This window comes from Struthio camelus, chromosome 26 (assembly GCF_040807025.1).
Source record: "Struthio camelus isolate bStrCam1 chromosome 26, bStrCam1.hap1, whole genome shotgun sequence".
NCBI classification, from domain to species: Eukaryota; Metazoa; Chordata; class Aves; order Struthioniformes; family Struthionidae; genus Struthio; species Struthio camelus.
Genome location: NC_090967.1, coordinates 7,362,653 through 7,384,767, shown reverse-complemented (window position 1 = coordinate 7,384,767; position 22,115 = coordinate 7,362,653). Strand labels below are relative to the sequence as shown.

General features: G+C 62.0%; 1 protein-coding gene across 2 annotated transcripts in view; it reads left to right on the top strand.

The window, feature by feature from the left end:
• Positions 1 to 21,564, top strand: part of ARID3A (AT-rich interaction domain 3A) — a 45,734-nt gene extending 24,170 nt beyond the window's left edge. For both annotated transcript variants that reach the window (XM_068919633.1, XM_068919632.1), the window contains exons 4-9: positions 11,248 to 11,320; positions 14,652 to 14,835; positions 15,045 to 15,292; positions 15,793 to 16,089; positions 16,885 to 16,974; positions 17,151 to 21,564. In XM_068919633.1, the coding sequence (XP_068775734.1) occupies positions 11,248 to 11,320; positions 14,652 to 14,835; positions 15,045 to 15,292; positions 15,793 to 16,089; positions 16,885 to 16,974; positions 17,151 to 17,362 (1,104 nt within the window). In that variant the 3' untranslated portion in view covers positions 17,363 to 21,564. The remainder of the gene's footprint in view (positions 1 to 11,247; positions 11,321 to 14,651; positions 14,836 to 15,044; positions 15,293 to 15,792; positions 16,090 to 16,884; positions 16,975 to 17,150) is intronic.
• The last annotated feature ends 551 nt before the right edge of the window (positions 21,565 to 22,115 follow it).

Sequence of the window (22,115 nt, the reverse complement as noted above, 5' to 3'; positions counted from 1 at the left end):
TCGTGGCACCCGAAGTCCATTTGGGGCTGTTTGGGGGAATGGCTGGAAACACAGGAGGGGGTTTCTTCCCCGATCCCGAGCCCCGGAGCTCTTCTGCAGCCGTGAGAAGGGGGCCGGGCCGGGGGGAGGCACCTGCCTCGGGTCTCTGCTTGCCAGGTGGAGCCCCCCCGGCCGGGGAGGTGGCCGACCTGTGTGGGGGACAATGCTGGGAACCGCAGGGAACAATAGAGCCGACGGGAAGCGCGGCACCGATGACCCCTGTAAACCTCTCCCAGGCTCCCCCCTGCGGAAAGGGGCCCTGGCCCTCCTCGGGGACGGGGCAGCCGCGCAGCGCCCCGGCCGGCTCCCCCTGCCCCAGGCGGGCCGGGCTCCCCGTCCCGGCCCCCTCCCGGCATCGCCCGCCTTCCCGGGCCTCCCTCTCCCGCAGGCCGCCGGCCGTGGTCCCGCCGCCCGTTGCGGGCGGGTTGGTGTCGGCGGCCCCCCGGCCCGGCACCCTCGCTGCCCTCCCGCCGCCGCCGCCTGAGCTCACACGATAAGAATCCCGCAGGGCCGGTCAGTGGACTCTATCTTACACGTCCGCCTACAATGGAGCAACAAAAGCCGACATGCCCTTTTTACGCACGGGTGAGGCTCCCTTCGGTCGGGTCTCTGCTCTCCCAGGCAAGCCTCAAGCTCGTCAGCGAGTTCGTAAGGAACCGACCCCCCCCCCACACACACACTTTGCCCCTTCGCTGCCTCTTGGCTTCGTTTAACCCTTGCTTTGGGGGAGCAGCTGCCCCGCCGGTGGGGCCGGGGCCGGGAGGGAGACCCGGCTGAGCCCCGGCCCCTCCGCGGGGTCCGGCGCGCCGCGGGGGGTCCAGCCGCGCCGTTCGCAGGGGACCGGGCGCGCGCCCCCGGGGCAGGCGCCGGGGCAGGACCCTGCAGCCGAAAGGCGACGCGTCCCTAAGCTGGGTGCTCTAGTGCCTGATCCGCCCGCGGGACCCGCGCCCGGGGCCGGGGCTGGGGCCGGGGCCAGCTCCCGTTGCCCTTCCCCAGATAAACTCGATACCTCCGCACAGCTGCTAAAGCGATGGGCTCCTTTTGGCAGCGAGGGGAGGCTGGCCGGGGGTGGATGCCGTACCTAACGCGGGGCGTTTCTGCCGGCCCCAGAGCCCGGGCGACCCGGGCTGCTCGGCTTCCAGGCCGTGCAGATACCTTAGATCGGTGAATAAGGCATGATTTTATGGGAAACCACGTTCGAGCAACATCATCTGAAACACTTTTATTTCAGGGCTTGTAACCAACCACTCTGGTTTTTACGAGGTACTTTCTATTTCTAAAGAAACGTCTGTCCCCCTCTGCCCCGAATCCGGGCCCTACGTGTGAGCAGCACGAGGAGAAATGGCAGGGCCGGTGCGCTGGCGGCGGCTCTGCAGGCGGCAGTTCTGCATGGCGAGTTTGGGGCTTGTGAGGGGGTTAAAAGGCAGGTTTTTCTCTGTGGAGGGCCGCACGGTTCGGAAAGCGTCGGCGCAGGCCTGGGCGTGCATTGAAAGCACCGCTCGCTTGTTTATTCTGCATTAAATCGCTTTTTAGCGTATGCGATTCCTCCTCGCCTGCCTCACCCCCTGCGCTGCCAGCGGAGGACAAAGGGAGACGCGTTCCCTGCGGAGAAGAGCGAGCGCTCCGGCCCCGCTGAAACGCGTCCCTGCCGCCCGGAGCCGGCGTCGCTGCTCCCCTCGCCCTGTTTGCTTCTCAGAAAGCTCCTGCGTTTGGTTGCGCTGTGGTTTTTTTCCTAAACGTAGAAATTCTGACCTTCTCGGACCCCTGTAAGACATAAACCGGAGGCCTCGCTGGAGCGGCTCGAGGGGGCTCTCCCGATTTCTGCTGCGAGCGTCACCGTGCGTGGGCCGTTCCTGCTCGCGGCCTGCACGCCCCGAACGCAGGCTGCGAAAAGGAAGGAGGAAAGAAGTGAGTTTCTGGCTTTCCTGAGGGTGGAAGAAAAACTTGCAAATGATTCCCTGGGTCTTGAAAACCTGGAGCCGAGACATCCGGAGGGGCCGTTTTGTTTTTAACTCAGCTGAGGGGAGCCTGGCTCGTGCCGCTGGGCCCGGGACCGAAGCAGTTGCTGCTATCGGTGCTGGGAGCCTGCGGGCTCGGCGTTCGCCTTTGCCAGACCAAGCCCAGCAAATTCTTTGCTCGCTTTTTCCAGGGGAGGGGATCTATATAAAGCCTTGGCTGGGTGGGTGTGAAGGCTCCTGTATGCGAGGCAGCAGCCGAGCGGTTTGATTAAAAGATTTGTCTGGCTCCGGCATAAACCCCTGAAGTTGCAGGGGCCGCGCTCCAGGAGCCTCATTAAATGGCAGCTCCTGGTGTCGCTTTCCCCTCCCTGCGGTAATTGCCGGCTTTGCTTACACCTCGCAGGGTGGCTTTTAGCGGAGAAGAGGCTGCTTCCGCGGCCGAACGTGGGATGGAGGCAGCCCCGGTCCCCTCCCCCTGTATCTGATGGTTTGTTATCTCGGGCCCTCGCGGCAGACCCTCTCGGCACGTACCGCGGGGAGGGCTGGGCCCGCGGGTGCTGTTGCGCGGACGACTTTCTCCGGCATTCCTGGCATTGCCGAGGCGGCCGCGTTCCAGCAAGCCCATTTAAAGTCAACGGCCTGGGATTTCCACGTAATCTGGTTTGAAACGTTAATCCGGTCATCCACACCGCACGCCAGGCTGGGAGCCTACCGGGGTGCGCGGGTGCAGGGTTAGCGTCGTCTGCCTGCAGCGTGCCTAATTCCTCCTTCACTTAATTATAGATCTATTGGAAACGGCCATCTGCCACCTGGTGCTGAGCGAGGCTCTGTTGAAAGGGTGGCGACGGGGCTGGGGAAAGCCGCCGGCCTGGGGGCCCCGTGCGGCGCCGTAGTCCTTCGCGGTCAGCTCGGCGGCGCGACCGGGAGGGAGCGGGACCAGCGCAGCGGGCGTCCCGTCCCTGGGAGCTGCCGCCCCGCGCGCCCGCCTGGCGCTGGCCCCCCTCCTTCCCCGCTCCCCGCTGGCGTCCCCGTTTTGGCAGGATATTCTCGGGGCAGCTGTTTTACCGAGTAAGTTATTTCCACCTCCTTATAGCCTGCCTAAGTACGAAAGGTAAGTCTATTGAGTCAAGCGCGCACGCCGTGGCAGGGGTGATTGCTCGTGGCTTGCTGCCGCCTGACAGCCTCTGTTCTCTTCGCACGGAGCCTCGCAGGCGGCAGTTGGATTTCGCTCACGAGGAGCTGCGCGTGGCGCTGGGCAGCGCAGCCGCGTCCGGCGCCGCTTCTGCACCTGCCGATTTCAGCCCGGCGGCGTCAGCAGGGGCGGGCTCGCGCCGCCCGCCGAGGCGAGAGCAGCTTTCGGTTCCTCAATTTTTATTTTAAGATCTGATCTCTAAGCTTTCTTGCGATAAGTGCTGCTGAGTTTCGTTGTTGGTAAGAGGCCGGAGGAGCGGCGGGGGGGCTGGCGCGGCTGCGCGGCGCTCTCCCTCCCGCCGCGGCGGCGCATGGGAACGTGCGTTGTCAGTGAGGTGTCCTGGGCCAAACCAGGATATTATCAATGCAAGGAAATCCTGCGAAGGCTTTGTGGAAGTCACTAATTTCTTTCCCTTTCCCTGCCTCTGCCGCTGCCCCGGCAGCGAGGGGCGAGCTCTGCGGATGCTGCGGAAAGGCGCTTTTGGGGGCGGCCCGGTGGCTCCTGGCAGCGGAGCCGCGGGGCGCGCGGGGCTCGGCGGCCTCCCCGCTAGCCCCTGCCCGGGCCGCCGCTCGCCTTCGCCGGCCGGGCTCCCGGCAGAGCTGCCCGTAGAGCTCTCCGTTTTGCTAGATTTGGCAATACGCGCAGAGCCAGCTGAGGATATCGGGGAGGCTCTTGGAGGAGGATCGTTTCTCCCAGCGGCGTGGGGCGGGCGGCCTCAGCCCCAGGCTCGGAGAGGAGCCGCGGGGCTGCCGGGCTCCGGCTCGGCCCGGCGCCAGCTCGCGGCGCCTCCGGGGCGGCGGGTGGTCGTGGGGGCGGCGTGTTACCCTCCGCCACCGCCACCGAGTCCTGCGGAGCTGTCGAAATCTTGCTGGAAACCACAAGTCGCAGCTTGCGAAAGGAGCCTGCAGCGCTGGCCGGGTGTGCCGCGGCGGACCCGCCGCGCCGGCAGGGGCTCGGGCCGGGGAGCCCGCAGCGCCGCGCTGCGCGGCACCTCGCCTCGGGCCGTCGCTCTCGCGGTTCGGGGAGCGGGCGCCCGCAGGCGGTGCCTTTTCCAGAGGGAAACTCCTCGGTGAGGTCTCGGGTTCCCCCGAAGGCTCTGCCCTGGGAGGAGGAAACCTGGGGCCAGGTCAGCCGCCGACCTCCCGTGGGTCCAAAGCGGCCGATGGCGCCGCGCGCACGTGCACCCGGGTCTGCCTCCACCCCGGGGCGAGCGGCCTCCTCCGAGCATCCGGCCCTGCCCGCATTACAGCGCCCAGAAATCTCCTTTGCCGCTTTATCCCAGAGTATTTAGGTGAGCGCGGCTGTCTCTGCCGGCCGGGAACGGGGTTGCTCGGTCAGCAGACTTTGGCACAGGCAACGTCTGGGCTCGTTGGCGCGCAGTCTCGCGGGCCGGTCAGCGCTGTCTGCCCGCGGGAAGCAGCGAGGATCAAAGGTGCATTTAACGATCCGCGCGCGCGGCCGGCCCACCGCCGCGCTCCCGCTAATCCCCCGCAGCTGAGCAGATGCACGTTTTCCTCAGCTGGCAGCTGACTTTCTTTCACACTCTTAAATTCGTACATTGCCGTTTCCTTTGAAACTGAACGGGAGCGGGGTGAGGAGCGCCCGCGCCGTGGCAGCCTGCGGCCCCGAGGGCCCCCGGCGTTCCCAGCCCGGAGCCTCAGTGCGACCCCGCGTGTGCTGAGCCCTCCCGGACCTTTGCTGCCGTAGCCGAGGGGTCGGGGAAGGCTTTCGGAGGTGATTCCCGAAAGCCTGATGTCTGCGTGCGGGGGAAGAGCTGGGGAGAGCTTCCCTGGGAGCCGCACGTGCTCGAGGCCGGGGCAGTCCTGCCCGGCAGAGCTGACCCGTCTGCGCCGGGGGCGTTTGCGCTCCGCGGGCCGTGCCGTTGGCATTCGCCCCCGGTCCAGCCCGGAGGAGCCCAGAGGAGTTTCAGGGCAGCGAATGAATCATTGCGTTTGTCTCTTCCCGAAATGCAAAACTTGGCTTTCTGCTTTAAAGGCTACTTCCCCCAGCTCCCAGCACTCTGCGGAGAGGCCCCGAGGAACTTTATTTAAGGGCTGCCTTTTATAAAAATTGAATGAACCAACCTTTTAATAAATGGCTAATCAATTTTTAGAGCTCTGCAGGCTAATAGGTTGCTTGTGACCCTCCCTGCTGCCTGCCTCGCCGGGGTCCGCTCCGTGGGATGGTTGTGCCGCGGGTCCTGCGGCCCGGACGCGTTTGTTACTAGCGCTTTATACCTGCGCCCCTGCGGTGAATCACGACCCTGCAACCAGCCTCCGCGGCCGCCCGGCGCGGCGGAGAGCGGAGCAGCCCGCCGCGCTGCCTCGCCCGGGGGCGAGCGGCTAACGCTGGACCGGGTCTCCCCAGCGCCAGGTGAAGCCCTGCCGGCCCCCGGCCGTCCTCGCGCTGCCCTGGGCTCGTCCTCGGCCCCGGCCCCGCGCGGGGGAAACAAAGCGCCTATTCAGCGCTCTGGCTCCCCGAGAACAAGCGCGCTCTGTGAGCGGTTTGATCATGTGTTATCTGACAGCCCGGCTCCCTGACCCCAGCCCCTCCGCTTTCTTCCAGTGACCTTCCTAGCCGTGCGGGAGCGTTTCCTGCGCGCCAGGAGCCGGTGCTCGGGGAGCTCTCGCTTCACACATCTCTTTCCTGGCACTTTTATTTTTTTGCAGCTCCCTTTTCCATCCCCCGCTCCGGTGCAGCAGAGCAGGAGGGTGATGTTTTTCCAGCCTTCCCCTCCCCTCTGCTAAGCGACATTTTTCCCTCCCTGGATGTGTATTTAATCAGCTGGCTCGGCTGCAAAAAAGCCTCCTGCCTCCTCATCCCACCTCCTCTCCGCTCCTTTGTCTGAAATGCGGGAGAACAAGTGCTCGGGAGCCCGGAGCGAGCCGCGAGCTGCTCGGCGGCGGCGGGGCCGCGGAGCCCCCTCCGGTGCCGGGACGCGGCTCGGGGCTTTTGGGTAGGAGCGGAAGCAGGGCACAGCGGGGAATTCCCTGCTGGGGAAGACAAGACAGAAGCGAGGTTCTGGGTAACCCAACCGGGCCGCGGGCGCTGGAGGCAGCTCGGAGGCAAGAGGCTGGGGGAAACGATGCTGCCCGCGCCGCGGCGAGGCAGGGAGGCAGGCCAGAGAAGTCCCCCTGCGCTGCTCCCAGCCTCCCGAAAACTTGAGCCTCGTTTGGTTTCCGCGTGGCAGCTGGAGAGGGCGGCAGGAGGCGCGACGCCGTGGCCTGACCCCGGCAGCGCCGCCTGTGCCGGGGCTGACGGCTCCCGGCTCGGCGCAGCCTCAGCGTCGCTCCTCCGGCACGGCGGCCCGGGGGGACGGTGCCCTCTCCGGCGTTGGCTCGGGCAGCGCCGTCTCGCGTGGGTTCATCCTCCCGTTGCCTGTGCCCGTAAGGCCGGGCTGTCGCCCCCGTAAGCGGGGGGATAACGGAGCACGGGGGGAGTTAATCAGCTCTCCCAAGGACCGTCAAGGTGCCGGTGGTGGAGCAGGGGTGCTCGCGGGCGCTGGGCTTTCCCCTTCCCGGCCCCTGCCTGGCTCGGCGAGCGCCGCGGCGCCCCGGGGACGGGAGGCAGCTCTGCGCCCGCGCGGCTGCGGGTTGGGGGTCCGCTCCGGCGGGAGGCTGCCGGCCCCGGCTGGCGGCGGGCCTTGGCAGCGCGTGCCGGGGAAGCCCTTTCTCCGCGCGCGGCTCTCCGAGTCGCTCGAGGAAACGGAGGAGGCCGGATTGGCGGAGGCCCAAGATCCCTCAGCTGGTCGGGAGCAGCCTGCGCGGCCGTGCCCGAAAGCCACGTCTGCCGCGGCGGTGCCCGCGCCGTCCCCTCCCGCGGGCGCGTGCCGCCGGGGCTGCTCCCCGCTCCGCGGCCGCCCCGGGGACCGGAGGCGCCCGCCCAGCCTCCGGGACGGGCCGCGGCGCCGCGCCAGCCGGGCTTCGGCGTGGGAGAGAGGGGCTTTCGAGGGGTCCGGGTCGGCGGGAACGGCCGCTCCTGACCTTTCCCCGGCTGTTTGCTCAGGGCTGGGGCGCGCTTTTGCAGGGTTTCCAGGGGAACTGCGGGTTTATGGCTTTCCTGTAGCGCCCTTCCCCTGCTATCGGCTCAGCCTCATTGATCCCTTTGATGGGCCGCCGGCGGGCGAGGATCCCTCCGCGGCGCGGCCCCCGCGCGGGGTGCAGCGGGCGGCCTTTGGCCCCGGCTCTCGCCAGCCCGCAGCGCTCGGCCGCCCCGCAGGTCCCGCGGCGCCGCTGGGGGCTCCGCGCGCCGCTGCGCACTGGGCCGGCCCGCGGGGCGAGCCGCCGGCAGGGCCGCCGTATCGGTTACGGGGTTAACGTGCTAATCTGCCAAAGCGCGGTTCGTGGCCCCGCGGTACATGCCTGTTGAGTTACGTGTTAATATTTATAGCCCCCTCTCGGCAGCCCCGCGGCCTCGGCTCCGCTGGCAGTTGTTCAAAATTGTCATTGAGAAAAGCGAGGGCTGCTTGGCACGGGGGAGCCGGCGAAAGCCGGGCGAGGGGGCTCCGCCGTCCGTTCCCGGGGAAGGAGAGCGGAGCGGCTCCGGCTCTGCGCTGGGAGGGAGGAGAAGGCGGCTCGGCGGCAGCTGAATTTGCGTGTCCCAAAAAGCGAGGAACGAGCCCTTATCCCCAAAGACCTCATGCTGTGCTCATGGTCCAGGGCGCTGGAGCGCTGCCCACGTTGCCCTGCTGCACCGGGGCAAGAGCAGGAGCTGGTTCCCCTTCCCAGGTTGCTTGGCCCGTGCTGCGGCGCTCGACGGCTCTTTAGCTTTCCTTGGTGGATGTTCAGGGAGAGGGATTATTCCCCAGACCACCTCCACCAGGCAAAAATCATGCTGGGATAGGGCTTTCAAAACTTGGGGAGAGGCACAGCTTGCATGAATGTGCATGTGTGTATGTATAATTTGCTCTCCAGGCCAGCAAATCTTGCTGCCATAAATCAGAGCTGGAATGTGTTCGGCTGTCAAACAATGGGTGGGGTCCCGAGACAAAAGCTGGCCGGAGCATAGATGGACGCTCGAGGAACGTCTGTGTTAGAAGCCTTGCATAGATCTTCCTGTCCTGGCTTATAAAAACATTTCCCAGTTGTGTATTGCTAAGGCTCTCTGCATGGTGCAGTGCACTGCACCAGCTTCATTAATCTTGTCGGGTTTACTACAGGAATCGTGCCTTGGGCAGTGGGAAGCAGCCTGCGAGGGAGGCTTGGAAGGGAACTGCTTTTGCAGGAGAAGCGGTTGCCAGCTCTACAGTCAGACACGAAACCTTGCTGGTGGGGGGGGGCAGCCTGCTTTCAGCACCAGGCTCCTAAGCCAGATTTGTAGCTTTTCAAAATGGGAGCAAGTTGTGAAAGGTGAAGCTTGCCTGGAGCCAGGGCCACGGGAGGCACACGGGACAGACTGCAGCGGGCCGCAGCATCCTGCGGGGGAAGCCCTCCAGACAGAGCAGCCCGCCCACGTCCTTAACATCTGTGCAAACCCACCGGTACGGAGGAGCACCAAGCTGGGGTGGAGGAGGCTTTTCTTTGGGCTGGTTGAAATCAAAGTGTAATGAAAGACTGGGTCACGGGGACCAGGTTTCGGTCCTGCAGGTCTCCAGCAGGAGAGGAACCAGCAGCACTGTAGGACATGTCAGAATAGGTCCAGCGATGGCCAGCGGTCGTAGGCTTGTGTGCCCATGGAGTCATGAGAGGGAGATGCAGCTCGCATTCCTTTTCACCTTGTCACAGCAATGATTTTCTAGGGCTGTATCTCCAGGCACCCACCTTTGAACAAACCAAGGCCACAAAGGCGGTCTGTGGCGTACGAGCCTGCAAACCACCTGGCATCGGCTTGCTTAGGCGCGCGGTAGGTGCGGAGGCTCTCAGGAGGAGGGATCGTGTCGATGCATTGCTCCATTCTGTGCCAAGAGCGTGGTGGATGCCAAAAATAAACTGGGGATCTGCGTTCTCCAGGAGGAGCTGAGGGTTTATTGCGGGGTTTGCAACGTCGGAGCCGCTCCTGCCTCGGTTAGTGGCAGCACCATGATTCTGGGCACTGGAGGGTGAATTGCAGGGCGAATGCCTCCAGTCCCCCTTGCCCTGGCAGCAGAGCGAAAGGCACTCTTGTGGCACAGCCAGCCAGGGGCAAGCAATGTTGACAGTGTCCCAGGGCTCTGCCACCCACGCTCTCTGCCCCGAAGACCTCTGTGCACACCTCGTGCCACTTCCTTCCGTGCCAGCACGCTTGTCAGAGTAGCGGTTAAAACTGGAGGCCGAGAGCCTTGTGCACATGGATAGACCTTCCTCTTCCCACTCCTTCCTTGCCATCCGGAGGGCTCGGTCTGCGGGGTGTGTTGTGTAGTAGCAACTTCTGCCCTTTGACGGAGACGTTTCTTGTAACTGCAAGCTCCTCCAGGTCCCCGAATGCTGCGTTACCTGCCGAGCCTCCTGCGGAGCAGCCGTGAGTGGGCATCTTTGGATGGACACGTGGTCCTGGAGCTGCTGGTGGCCTTGTGCAGCCCTTGCACCATAAGGGCCCAGTGAAGGATCAGCTGTTCGGGGTGCTGCGCCCTACCCCATCCCCGTGGGCAGTTGGGTGCCCCCCAGAACTCCTGCCCCGCTCCCAGGAGCTCGGCTGTGCAGGGTTTGCTGTGCCTAACAGCAGGACCTGGAGCTCCTTTCCAGTTAACCTTGCCGCTCGATGTCCCCCTTGTCTCTTTAAAGGTGCAGCACAGCTGCAGGCTGTGACGTGCTCACGGCCTATTCTTGGGGAGGAAATGTTACTGCTCTTCATCTGAGCTATGTCAAGTGTGTGCCCCAAGAGCGCATTAATTACACCAAGTGGGTGTTGCTCCACGGGTGCATCAGCTGTTCAGAGAGATCAGCTCTGCCAGGAGCAGTGAAATGTCAGTCACCTCCGGCAGCAGCGCAGCCAAGGGTGTTTTCCAAAGCTTTGCAATCATAATAGCTTTCACCGCCTCTCAAATGAGGGGTGATCTGGTCACAGAGTGCGTGATCTGGCCTGGTTCCTGCTAATTGCTTGAAGTTTGCAGCATTTCTTCTTGTCTTGCAGCAAAGCACATGTTAAGGATCGCTTTTTAAAAGCTTCCCTATGTCACTTAGCACTCAGCTCCCTCCGAATCAGGTTTCCTGGGAATTTGGGCACTTGGGCACCCACCTGTAGGTGACACTTCTTTTTGCCACCTCTGACCACATTGCCAAAATCTCCACGTGGCCACGAGTCTGCAGGATGTGCAACTTGGAGAACTGAAAGGGCAAAGAGTTGTAGGAGAGATTTGCAGATGAGAGATCGCAGTGTCTTCCTGGGCCCCTGGCAATCCCTGGGAATCCTCGGAAGCGCCCGCAAGTGGACTGCTTTGCCACCTCTTCCTGGTGCTTATAAGGATCCCATTATTGTCCTGGGAGAGCTGCTCGCAGTCTGCTGTGGACCGACAGCAGTCAGTGGGGCAGAGGGATCGCGCAGCTTGCTTCCGGTCCTGCACGGGAGTCTGGTGGGGCTGGAGGTTGCACCTCGCCCTCCCCACTCACAACCGCGTGCTCCGGTCATGGACCCTGCCCTGCGGTGGGGGCCGGGCTGGTGTGGACAAGGTGGACAAGCCCCACACCACCTTCTCCTCCCACTTTAGCCACTGCCCCGATGTTCTGGGAGCCGAGTGGCTTGGACCAGCAAGTGCAGCGTCCCGGGGATGCTGCTTCTGGAAAGGGACAGCGCTTTGGAAACCCTGGCGATGTTTCTCGGCTTTCAGCAAGCAGAGGGAGAGGCGGTGGTTTCAGGCAGCCGGACTGCCGTCCTCTCCCCTTTCTCGGCCAGCTCTGCCCCCCGGCCGGCCCTGGTGCGTGCACAGCCTGAGGCTTCTCATATGAGTGACATGCTGTTTCCCCCCTCGCGGGGCTCTGGTGGGTTTAGCTGCCTCCAGTGCAGGGCTTGACCCTCCTGTGCGGGGCTCTGGGCTGCTGGGCTTTGGGAAGCGAGGCTGGGGCGGTTATGCTTCTCTCTACCCTTCCACCCTCCTCCCCTGTGGACACATGAGCGATTTTCTTCTCTTCTTGTTTGTGTGCGCAGTTGTACGAGCTGGACGGCGACCCCAAGAGGAAAGAATTCCTAGATGACCTCTTCAGCTTCATGCAAAAGCGAGGTGAGCTCGTGCGTGCCATCGGCCTTTCGCTTGCCGTGCTTCCTCAGCTGTGAGGCTCTGCTATTTAATCTGAGCTCCCAGGGCCACAGGTTTTATTTCCTCGCATATCATTATAACCTCAAGGTTAAAGCTCTGGCCAGACTAGTAGTTAATTTTTAACCTCTTTGCAAACTGGGGTCAAACCTGTTCCATTGGAATCAGTGCCATTAACTCAGCAGAGCAATTAAAGTCATTAAATTATTGCACTGGCCCTGCTTTTCGTCCCTTTGAGTCTAATTTTATCAAAGTCTCAGGAACGCACTGCCCCTTCTCAGCAAGATTTGTCCCCTTCTGAACGGTTTTTGCCAGTTCATTTTACTTCCTCCCCCATGCTGTCCTTTCCCTCTAATTGTTGCAAAGGTAGCAAAATCCTTCACTGTTTTTTGCTTCTTTGTCTCTTCTGTCTGTGTCTCCCCACTTTTCAAATATGAATGCACATAGCTCCATGTCACAAACACCTCATGAGAGAGGTTGATACGTTGCTGGAACGAATCCCTTTTCTTCATCACAAAAGTGCCAAGCACTCCCTGAGTTGAATCTGCAAATTCCAGTCACTCCTCCAGAGCCCTGATGTATTTGCTAGAAACCCCTGTGGTCTGCACTGGCATCTAAGTAGGAGCTGGTCCAGTAACAGCACACGAGAACCGATGTTATGGCATGGCCACCCTGGCCAAAACCTGCACCTGCATTGTCAAAAGCAGCTAGCGCTTTCTGCCTGCTCCCCAGCGATGTCCAAACCGGCCACTCTTCAAAAATCCTCTCCATTTTAAGGGTTAATGGGGACATCCAAATCACTGCCCATGTTTGGAAAATGTTGGCCTGTGATATCAAAAGGAGACTGTCAAATTAGTATCTATATATATACATATATGCATGCACATATTTTCGTTATTTTGTTGTAGGACCCCCTATAGGGGTCAGTCTGATTGTATCCTGCTGCAATTTTTGACCTGGTTCAAACCTGCTTCAAACTTAGCTTCCCTAGTGGAGGAGCTCCCCCAAGCAGGGGGGTCTCTGAAAGGGCCTCGTCCAAACACCCACACTGCCAAACACCCGTGTAAGCTCTTGGGAGCGTGAATCCTTGCATGGTGCAAACTGGGGTAGCTGTGTGGCCCTTGCTGGTTTAGACTGGTGCGGGCTCTGAGCTCTAGGTGAGTATTTTCAGTCCTAGGGTGGGGATGGCTTTCAAGACGAAGTTAGCAAGTGAGATTGTGCGGCTCCATGACCGGGGGGGAAGCGCAGGGAAAGGCTGGGCCTCGATACGAAAGTTAAACACGAAAGAGAAGGCATCGTCCCATCCGGCGCGGGACGGGCAGAGGGGCAGGAAACCTCTGCCGGTACGGGCAGGCTGGCGCAGAACGGCGTGGCGCAGCGTGAGGAGCGCGCAGCCCCGGTGCCAGACCCGGACGGGAGCAGCCGCGGGAGGTGCTGCCCTCTCCCGGAGCCGCGCCGAGGAGCGCGTCCGTGCTGGCACCGCGGCGCCTGCTGCTCTGGAGCTCTGTGCTCGAGCGTCACTGTTGTTGTGTGCAGCCCAAGGGCAGGTCACGGCAGGCCAGCGTTTGGGGAATAACTTGTACAGGTGGAATCGGGCTGGTGGGGGAGAAAAGAGTAGAATAACTCCTCTGCTAGGATATCCGGGAGGGTCCCAAACAGCCCAGGCAGGGACATTTTCAGTTTTGCACAAATTAGGAAGGAGGCGAAAAGCCAGCAGGTTCGGAGACGCTTGCCGATTCGGTACCTTTGTTTAACAGGCTAAAAAGTGAGGCGTTTATCTGAGTCAAGGGCCTGTTTTCTGCATAGAAAACAGCCCTGGAAACGCTGATGCATCATTGCATTGAGCCTTTTGTCAAAGAGGCATTTAGGAAAGCGTGATTGTGTGTGTGTGTGTGTGTGTGTGTGTGTGTGTGTGTGCGCGCGCGCCCGTGCGGGTGGGGAGGAGGGGAGGGAAGAAGTGGGAAGGAGGAATAATTGGCCGGGCGTTCCCACAGCTTCGCTCCGTCCCTCCGGGTCCTTTCTGAGCCCGTGGCGTTTAAACAAACAACGCGGAGCGGCTAGGTAAAGCTCTGGTAACTGGGGAGGGAAGGGAGAGGCCCCAGGGAAAGCGGAATGAAGTAAGCGCCATCAGCGTGTTTTCGAGGCAGGAAGAGCCGCGGTCCGTAGCTGGGAAGTCGGGGGGGCTGTCGTCGCTGCCCGGAGCGTGGTGCGCGGGGAGCAGCTCCCTGGCGAGGTGTTTGCTCTTTCTTGGCTGAAATCTTCGTACGCTGGAGGGGAAGGCTGGCAGGGAGGGCGCCCGCCTTCGGCCAGGGAAGACCCCCGACGCAGGTGCCGTTGGTGAACCGCTTCCCATCTCTGGCCCTCGGGATTCGAGCTGCAAAGGGGGATGGAGATCTTCCATCGCATTTTCTGTTGTTTGAGGTTATGGACCCACACGTGCACGTGTGCAGCTCCTGGCATGACCCTCATCTCCGTGGCCCTGAAGTACTGCCATAGTTATAAATAGCTCCTGTTGCTGGCTGCAGCTGACCACAGTTTGACAAACCACATTTGGCCCTGTTTCGGTGATTGTGGCTGAAAACTTCAAGTTTCTTTTTCCTTCGTGGGTAGGGCTGACGTTTAGCAAGAGTATAGTGAATGGAGGGGGTTGTTTAAAGAAAAAGAAAGCAATAGAGGAAGAGAAGGAGAAAAATTGCCCTGTTGCCTCTGCTCCTCCTTTTGTGTGATATCTGACCTGGAAATTTCCTGGGTCCCCTTTCTTCTTCTGCCCCCGCTGAGCTTTCCCCTGCATGGGGCGATTGAATCAGGGGCAGGAGTTGCAGGAGCTGATGAGCGGCCCAGCCCTGAGCACTTCAGACACGGCCTCTTTGTACAACATCCTCCGTCCCCTTCCGGCCAGCAGCCACCCTCGCCCCGCGGCCAGGTGGCGCGGCCAGTGTCCGGCAGCATTTTGAGCTGCCCGTGTGCATCGTGGCGGATGATTTACCCTTCGGATCCCCCCGAGGATTGGGAAGGGTTTCCAGCAGCCAACTGGGATTGTTTTGCACGGGGACGGCTCTCGCTGGCCTGCGGCGGCGGTGGTGGCCGGCTCGTCCGCCGGGGCTCAGCTCGTCCAGCTGAGCGGAGCAGGGAGCCGCCTCGGTGCTCCCCGGACCGCGTCCGTCCGACCTGGTGCCGGCAGGTCTTGGGCCACCTTTTAGCTGCGTGTGCCCAGCTGGGGGCTTGGCAGGCTCTCGGACGGGATCTCGCTGGGGTGGCACCAGCCCCAACCTGCTCTCTTCTCTTGCCCGCTCCGCAGGGACCCCCGTCAACCGCATCCCCATCATGGCCAAGCAGGTGCTGGACCTGTACATGCTCTACATGCTGGTGACAGAGAAGGGAGGCCTCGTGGAAGTGATCAACAAGAAGCTGTGGCGGGAGATCACGAAGGGGCTCAACCTGCCCACCTCCATCACCAGCGCTGCCTTCACGCTACGCACCCAGTGAGCGGCCGGGGGGCTCGGCGCGGCGGCCGGGGGGCGGCCGCTCACCCGCGGGGTCGGCGCTGCCCGCGCGCCGCTGGCCCGGGAGGGACGCACTGCGCCGGTTCGCCGGCCCCGCGTCCCGCCGCGAGCCGGGCGGAGGGAGGGAAGGGGACGCGCCGGGGCGCGCCGTGCCCGGCCGCTGCCTCACGAGGCCTTTCCACTGGCAGGTACATGAAGTACCTGTACCCCTACGAATGTGAGAAGCGAGGGCTGAGCAACCCCAACGAGCTGCAGGCAGCCATCGACAGCAACCGGCGGGAGGGCCGCCGGCAGGGCTTCGGCAGCTCCCTCTTCACCTACTCGCCCAGCGGCACCCACAGCCTCCTCTCCTCGCCCAAGCTGCAGGTGCCGGCGCTGGGGCTGGCCTCGGCCACCAACGGCGGCTCCATCGCTCCCGTGCAGAAGATCAAGAAAGGTAACAGCGCCCGACGGGCTCCAGGCCGCGGGCTGAGCCCCCTCCGAGCGCAGGGAGGGACTTGGGAGATACCCCCAAAATGGGCAGAGCTGAGCGTAAACGGCTTTCGTTTCTTGGGCTCCTCGTGGCCTCTCGTACTTTAGGGTTGCAAATGTGGCTCCAGTCGCCTGCCCGAGCTCTGTGGTTTACCCTCGCCCCCCTCAGAAAGAGACCAGGGTTCCCTGTCTGTGGGGGAAACTGAGGCACGATGGCTCACGTTGGGAGGAAGAGGGGGCCTGGCTCTAGTTACCCTGCTGTAATCCTTAGAGGGGGAAGGAGGAGCAAGGCAGCCCTTCTCGGTGTAGACATGAGTCCGGGGCTGGCCAAGGCGCAGGGTTTGTGTGTGGAAGAGGGATCTGGAGTCAGCGTGGCTGGGAGCTGGGGACACCCCTGTGCAGCGGCACCCGGCTGGCTGAGCACCTCCGTCTGACCGGCCTCACCTACCTGACCTGCCCCTACAGAAGAGGACTCGCCCATCCCCATCTCCATGCCCAGCCGGCTCCCCGTGTCGCTGGCCGGCCACCCCGTGGTCGCAGCCCAGGCTGCCGCAGTGCAGGTGGCCGCGGCCGCTCAAGCCGTGGCCCTGGAGCAGCTGAGAGAGAAGCTGGAGTCCGGGGAGCCCCCGGAGAAGAAGATGGCGCTGGTGACGGACGAGCAGCAGCGGCTGATGCAGCGGGCCCTGCAGCAGAACCTCCTGGCCATGACGGCCCAGCTGCCCATGAGCATCCGCATCAACAGCCAGGGCACCCGCTCGCCAGGTCAGTGCCTCGGCCCCGGGGACGTCGCCGTCCCGCTGGGGCGGCCTCCCGGCCCCGGGGCGGCATCCCAGCCCGGGGCCGGCTCTGAGCAGTGGGAACTGCGCCCGGGACCTTCGCGATCCCCCGACCTGACCCTCAGGGTCCGCTCGGATGTCAGGGGCTGCAGCAGCGTCTGTGCGCGGGGCCGCTAGACCACTCGACCTCGGTGTGGTGCTTGGCCTGAGCTGGCTGCTCTGCTGGGATCGCCCTGCCGCTCCCGTGCCTGCGTTCCCGGGCAAGCGAGACCCCAGCAGAGCAGTCCCCTGCGGCTCCTCTGCCCCCTCCAGTCTTTGTACCCGCTGGCGTGGGACCGGTTCTGAGATCTGCCAATACAGCCCGGAGCAAACGCCAACAGCAGAAACCCGAAGCTGCTTTTGCAGCAGACCTGGGGCAGATTTTGCTCCGAGGCGGCGCGTGCCGGCCCGCGCTGTTGGCCTTTCGGTCCAGCTCTTTTGGGGCTTCTCTTCCCCTTCTTTGCCCTCCCTCCTCTGTGCACCCTGGCGCCCCAGGACGTTGTTTCCTGCCTGTGGCGTGCTGTGCCGGCCGAGCGGATGGCGGAGACCCGGCTCAGCAGGCAGAGGTCAGACAGCGGCTTGCAGCTGCCTTAGCCCAGCCCTAGAGAAGTCGCCCCCTTTCCCTGGCGCCGAATCGGTTTGACGGGCGAGTGAAAGGAGCTGAGAGCGTGTCCCGGCACGGGGACAGACGGGGCTGTCGGGTCTCGATGGGGTTTGTAACACCTGCTCTTTCCCGCGGCAGAGAACCGCCAGGACTCCACCATGAGCCTGACCAACAACGGCACGAATAGTATTAGCATGTCGGTCGAGATCAACGGTATCGTCTACACAGGTAAGGGCAGGGCAGGTAGGGCTCCCCCCTGGCCCCGTCCCGCCTGCCGGAGCAGCCCCTGCCGCTGCCGCGGCTCCGGCCGCTCCGCCTCCGCCGGCTCGCTCCTGGCAGAGGTTATCCGTCGCCGGCGGGGAGCCGCTGCCTCCCCCAGGCTCTGCCCTCCGCTCTCTCCCCAGGTGTGCTGTTCGCCCAGACGCCGGGCCCTTCCTCCGCCTCCTCCTCCTCCTCCTCCTCGCTCCCCTCCTCTGCGTACAGCAAAGGCAGCGGCAGCAGCAGCAGCGGCAGCCGGAGCGGCGGCGGCGGCGGGCCGGGGAGCGGCGTCCCCCAGGCAGCCCCGGCTGGTTTGTCTGTCCCTCCGAGCTCTACCTCTAACAACTCTTCGCCTTAACGCCCCCCCGCGCCCCCCAGCCCCTCTCCGCCGCCACCGCCGTCGCCGCTCCCGCGGCAGCTTCTCCTCTCGCCAAAACCAACAGAAATAATATCAGGGCGGCGCGCAGAGCTTGTCCGAGCGGAGGCCGAGCCCGGCGGCCCGGGAGCGGGCGGCGAGGCTGGCACGCGGAGAGCTGGGGCTTCACCGGGGGTCTCGTTCTCTTTTTGTGTTGTTTTGTTTTTTGTTTGCAAGGAAGAAAAGCTTTAGCCCCGGGGGGTTTCATTAAAAGCCGCCTGGACCGTGAGCCAGCGGCTGTCCCACGAGCGTTTTGACACGATGCATTGTAAATCCAGAACTGTTTACCTCACACACATCACACTTTGCACTGTACATTTATTATTATTATTATTATTTTTTAACTCGTGTTACCTCCAGACAGACGTACGGACGCCTGCCAACGCGAGCTTTAATGAAACCTCCTGACCCTCTTTAAAGAAAAAAAAAGAAAAAAATTGGAAATCGGGAGATATTTTATTCATTTAGATCCTTTTTCTTCCCCCTTTATTTTGAGAACTACACTCACTATATGGGATTTTAAGAGGTTGTTGTTTGATTGTTTTGTTGTAAATAGCTTCTATTTTATTCTCTAAAAAGAAAAAAGAAAAAAGAATCGAACTTTAACATGCAAATGATATATATTAGTGTTCATCAGGGAAACAGGAGTTTGGAAACCTTTTAACCTCCTTTTTCTTTTCCTCTTGTTGTTGTGCGATGTTGTCGGTTTTGAGCTGTGCTCCTTTCTCTGGAAACGCCGCTGACGGCCCGGTCGGAGGAAGGCGGGCGTCCGGCGAATAAGCTCAGGTGTTTGTACGCGGGGTGGTGGGGGGGGAGAGGGTTTTTTTAAGCATCACGGAGATTCCCAGGGGAGGAGGATCTGCATTTATTAGGAGACTTTTCTCGAGTCGCTTCGGCGGGGCGAAGGGAGCGGCGTCTCCAGCTGCTGCTAAACTGACTCGGTCCCTCCTCGCCCTGGGCACCGGCTGCAGCGCCCCGGCGCAGCAAAGCACTTAAGCGCGGGCTTAACCTCAGAGGCTTAAACTCGGGTGGGGACGGGGGCGCTGAGCAAAACGCTGGGGAGAGCCGGGGTTTCGCAGGGCACGGCTCGCCCGTGCGCCTCCGCAGACCCTGGGCCGGGGACAGAGCGGCTCGCTCCTGGGGCGCCCGGAGCCCGCGCGGGGCGGCCCCCTCCCCTGCTCGCCCCCTCGCCTGCCCCGCGGCACCCGCTCACCGCCGGCGCTTGCTCGGCTCTGGGTTTTTGTGTCGTCATTTTAATTTCCTCGGGAGAAAATTAGCTCGGTTTGGTCCCCCCGCTTCGCCTGTGCCCGTCGAGGGATCCCGATGCCGGCGTGCTTGCAGCGTGTCTCTCGCCGCCTAATTAGGTCCAGGGAGCATAATTTAACCGGCACCGCACTGCCCGCGGCAGCTCCCGGGAAGGGAAGAACAAGAAGGAAAGTTACTCGGGAAGAAAATCGCCACGTTAGAGACAAGCCGGGGTTTGCGGTGGGGTTAGTTGGCCGAGCGAGCGGGGACGGTCGTGCGGGCGCCGGGAGCAGGCAGCGCTGTCAGGCTCAGGATCAGGATCAGGCCTTCAGCGGGTCGCCGAGCGGGGAGCTGCGTGAAGACCCCGCTCGTGTCCCTGCCGATTCGCATGCGCTTTTAGCCCTGTTTTAACCCATCCCTGCTTGTCTCCGAGGCTTTGAGCCCAGGCAGCCAGAGAGGAACCACCCCGCCGCTGTTGAATCCCCCGCGGGCCCCGGCCGTGTTTTCCGTGAGTTACGTTTCGTTGGCAGGTCTCCTTCTTTTCTTTCTTTCTTTCTTTTTTTTTTTTTCCCCTGTAAGGAGATACTACTGTGCAAATCCAGTTTGGGCACATTTTCCCACCTGCACCAGCGCCTAAGTTGATCTGACACCTGATCTTTTATTCACGCTTCGAGCAGCAAACTGGCTTTATTTGTGCTGGGGAGTGGGTGTTTTGTTTGTGTGATACTGAAGAAATCAGCCAGAAAAATCAGGAAAATCTGGTGTTCTTGGTCAGGCTGCTGAGGTTCCTGCTTTCCCGTGGCATAACCTGTTTTCTGGGTTGGTTTTGGTGTAGCGCTGACCTAGGGGTGTTTCCCAGGTTGTCCCAGGCAGAGGCTGTCTCAGTGTCCCCAGGTGGCTCAGCATCAGTTCAGCACATCGGGCCAAATGAGCTCCTTTGGGTCTGTGCTGGCTCCTGAGCTCTTTTCGGCATTGAAAAATCCAGAGACCTGGCCGCAGCTGCCCGGGAAGCGCACAGTCCTCTAAAACACCCCCTGCGCTAGCGCTGCCCTTCTCGTTTCTCCAAGTAACACAGTTTCCAGCTGCGCCCTTTTAACAGCCCCTGTCAAAGTCTCCTGAGCTACTGCTCAAAATCAGGGATCAGCTGTGAGACGTGACGGCTTCGCCCGTAGCCCTGGAGGAGATGGTGGCCAGTGCTCGGTCCCTGCCCGGCACCGGGGCTCCTTCCGCTCGGAGCAGACAGAGGCTGCGGCACTGGCCTGTCCTGCAGGCTCCGAGCCACTGGCAGGTCGCTGCCTCCTGTTCGGCTTCACGGGCAGCACCTCCGAGCAGACGCCCTTAAACCGAGGTGGAAGGGTCGTGTTTGCTCATGCCCTTTCCCGTAGCCGACGCTATTCCAGACTATCCCCCCTCCAAAACAGCCGCCAGGGCCATCCTGCAGCGTGGCAGGGTCCTTTCACACGACGAATAGTTAAAACGTCCGACTTAGCAATGCGAGGCGGGGAAGGAGCCCAAACCCGCAGGCTGGCCGGGACGGGGCGGCCGGGACGCGCAGCAGAGCTGCTTACAGGTAGTTCGGGGAGACGAGCGGTTCGGAGGGAGAGGCTGGATGTCGGGTGCAATCCTGTTAGGCTTGAAGCGCCGGCTCTTCCCAGCTTGTGAACCGACCCTGCGGGATGGGGAAGGGGGGTCCGGGGCCGGCTGCCAGGCTGGCGGGACGCGCACCCGCCCCGGCGGGCTGTTGCGGGAGAGCCGACGGGAGAGCCGGAGGGGCGCTCGGGGCCTCCTGCCTTGGTCCCCTCCGAAGCGGCGGCGGGCGGCTTTGCGGGGCCGGAGGAGCATCCTCCCAGGGTGTTGGGGCGCCCGTGGGCTCCGGCGCGCAGCTCGGCGTCTCCGGGCGAGGCCGGAGCAGGATCCGGCAGCCGGAGCACCAGGGATCTTTTTTAAGCTTTAACTCTGCTTTGCTTTAACTGGCGCAAGTTTCAGTTTTCACCTTCCTTTGAAATCCCCGCAGCAGCGCCGACCCGAAACGTTGGCCCCAGCAACGTGCATCTGCGTGAGACACAATCGCGATCGGATACTGAAACCTCCTCTCGGTATCTAGATTCCTCAGGTTTCGATATCGAGCACAGGGTTTTCCCCTTCCCCGGCGCGCGGCGACGCGGGCGCGGAACGGGATCCGCTCGGCGGCCGCGGCTCCCACCCGCGCCGGCTGCTTTCGTTTGAGGTCGGGGCGACTCGGCCGGGGCCGGGCGATTCCCAGCTCCGCGGCCCGGCCGGCCGAGCCGCCGCGAGCCGAGTTTGCCGCCCGGGACCTCGGCAGGACGGGGCGCGCGGGGGCCGCTGCGGCCGTCTGACGCTGCTGCCCGGAGCCGCTTCCTACCTGCAAAGAGCAATCTCCCGGGAGGGCCGCGGGGGTGCTCCTTTGTCGCGTGTTTGGGGGTTTTTTTGTGACCGGGGTGGGAGGGTGGTTAGATTTTTAGTGAGTTTTGCATTTGTACAGTCACTTTTTTTTTTTTAATTATTTTTATTTTTCCCCTACTCTTCTTCCCTTTTTTTTTTTTTGAGAGAGAGAGCATATTACCTTCCACTTTATTTTTCTTTTTGCATATCGATTTAAAAAAAAAAAATCAGTTTCTCTGGGGTTTGAAAAGAAAAAGGAATGAACACAGCTGCAGACGCATTTATCCAGCGTGCATACCTTAACTCAGGTAAAAAATGAAAAAAAAAAACACAAAAGACAAAAAAAAGAAAAAGAATAAAAACCACATTCTACCTCTGAGAGCGGCGGGTCTCAGGCTGCATTGTCCTGAGAGCCCCCGGTGAAATATTTCAGTTTTGCAAACATTCAGGTATTGAAACTTTTGATTATTAAAAAAGATAAAATAAAATAAAAACACTGAAAGTTTACATTTTATAATAACATTATTATACAGATTGTATTTAAACTTCAGAATATTTAAGACAATTGTAACCCTGTAAAGTTGATGAAATATTAAAAAAAAAAAAAAAAGTGGTGCTGCCTGAAGTTTCTGTGCGTTGCCTGGGCCTCCCCCGCACCCAGTGTCCGTGGGGCAGCCAGGGTGCCCATAGCACTATGGGGCAGTGGGGCCTGCAAGGTATCCCTAGGACTGGGCATGCAGGGTGCTGTGGGGTGCACAGGGTGCCCCAGGGCTATGGGGCAGCCAGGCGTGCAGGGTGCCCCTAGGGCTATGGGGCAGCTGGGAGTGCAGGTGGGCAGGGTGTCCCTAGGGTTATGGGGCAGCAGGGTGTGCAGGGTGCCCCTAGGGCTATGGGGCAGCAGGGTGTGCAGGCGGGCAGGGTGCCCCTAGGGCTATGGGGCAGCAGGGTGTGCGGGCGGGCAGGGTGCCCCTAGCGCTATGGGGCAGCAGGGTGTGCAGGCGGGCAGGGTGCCCCTAGCGCTATGGGGCAGCCGGGCGGCCCCCGTGGG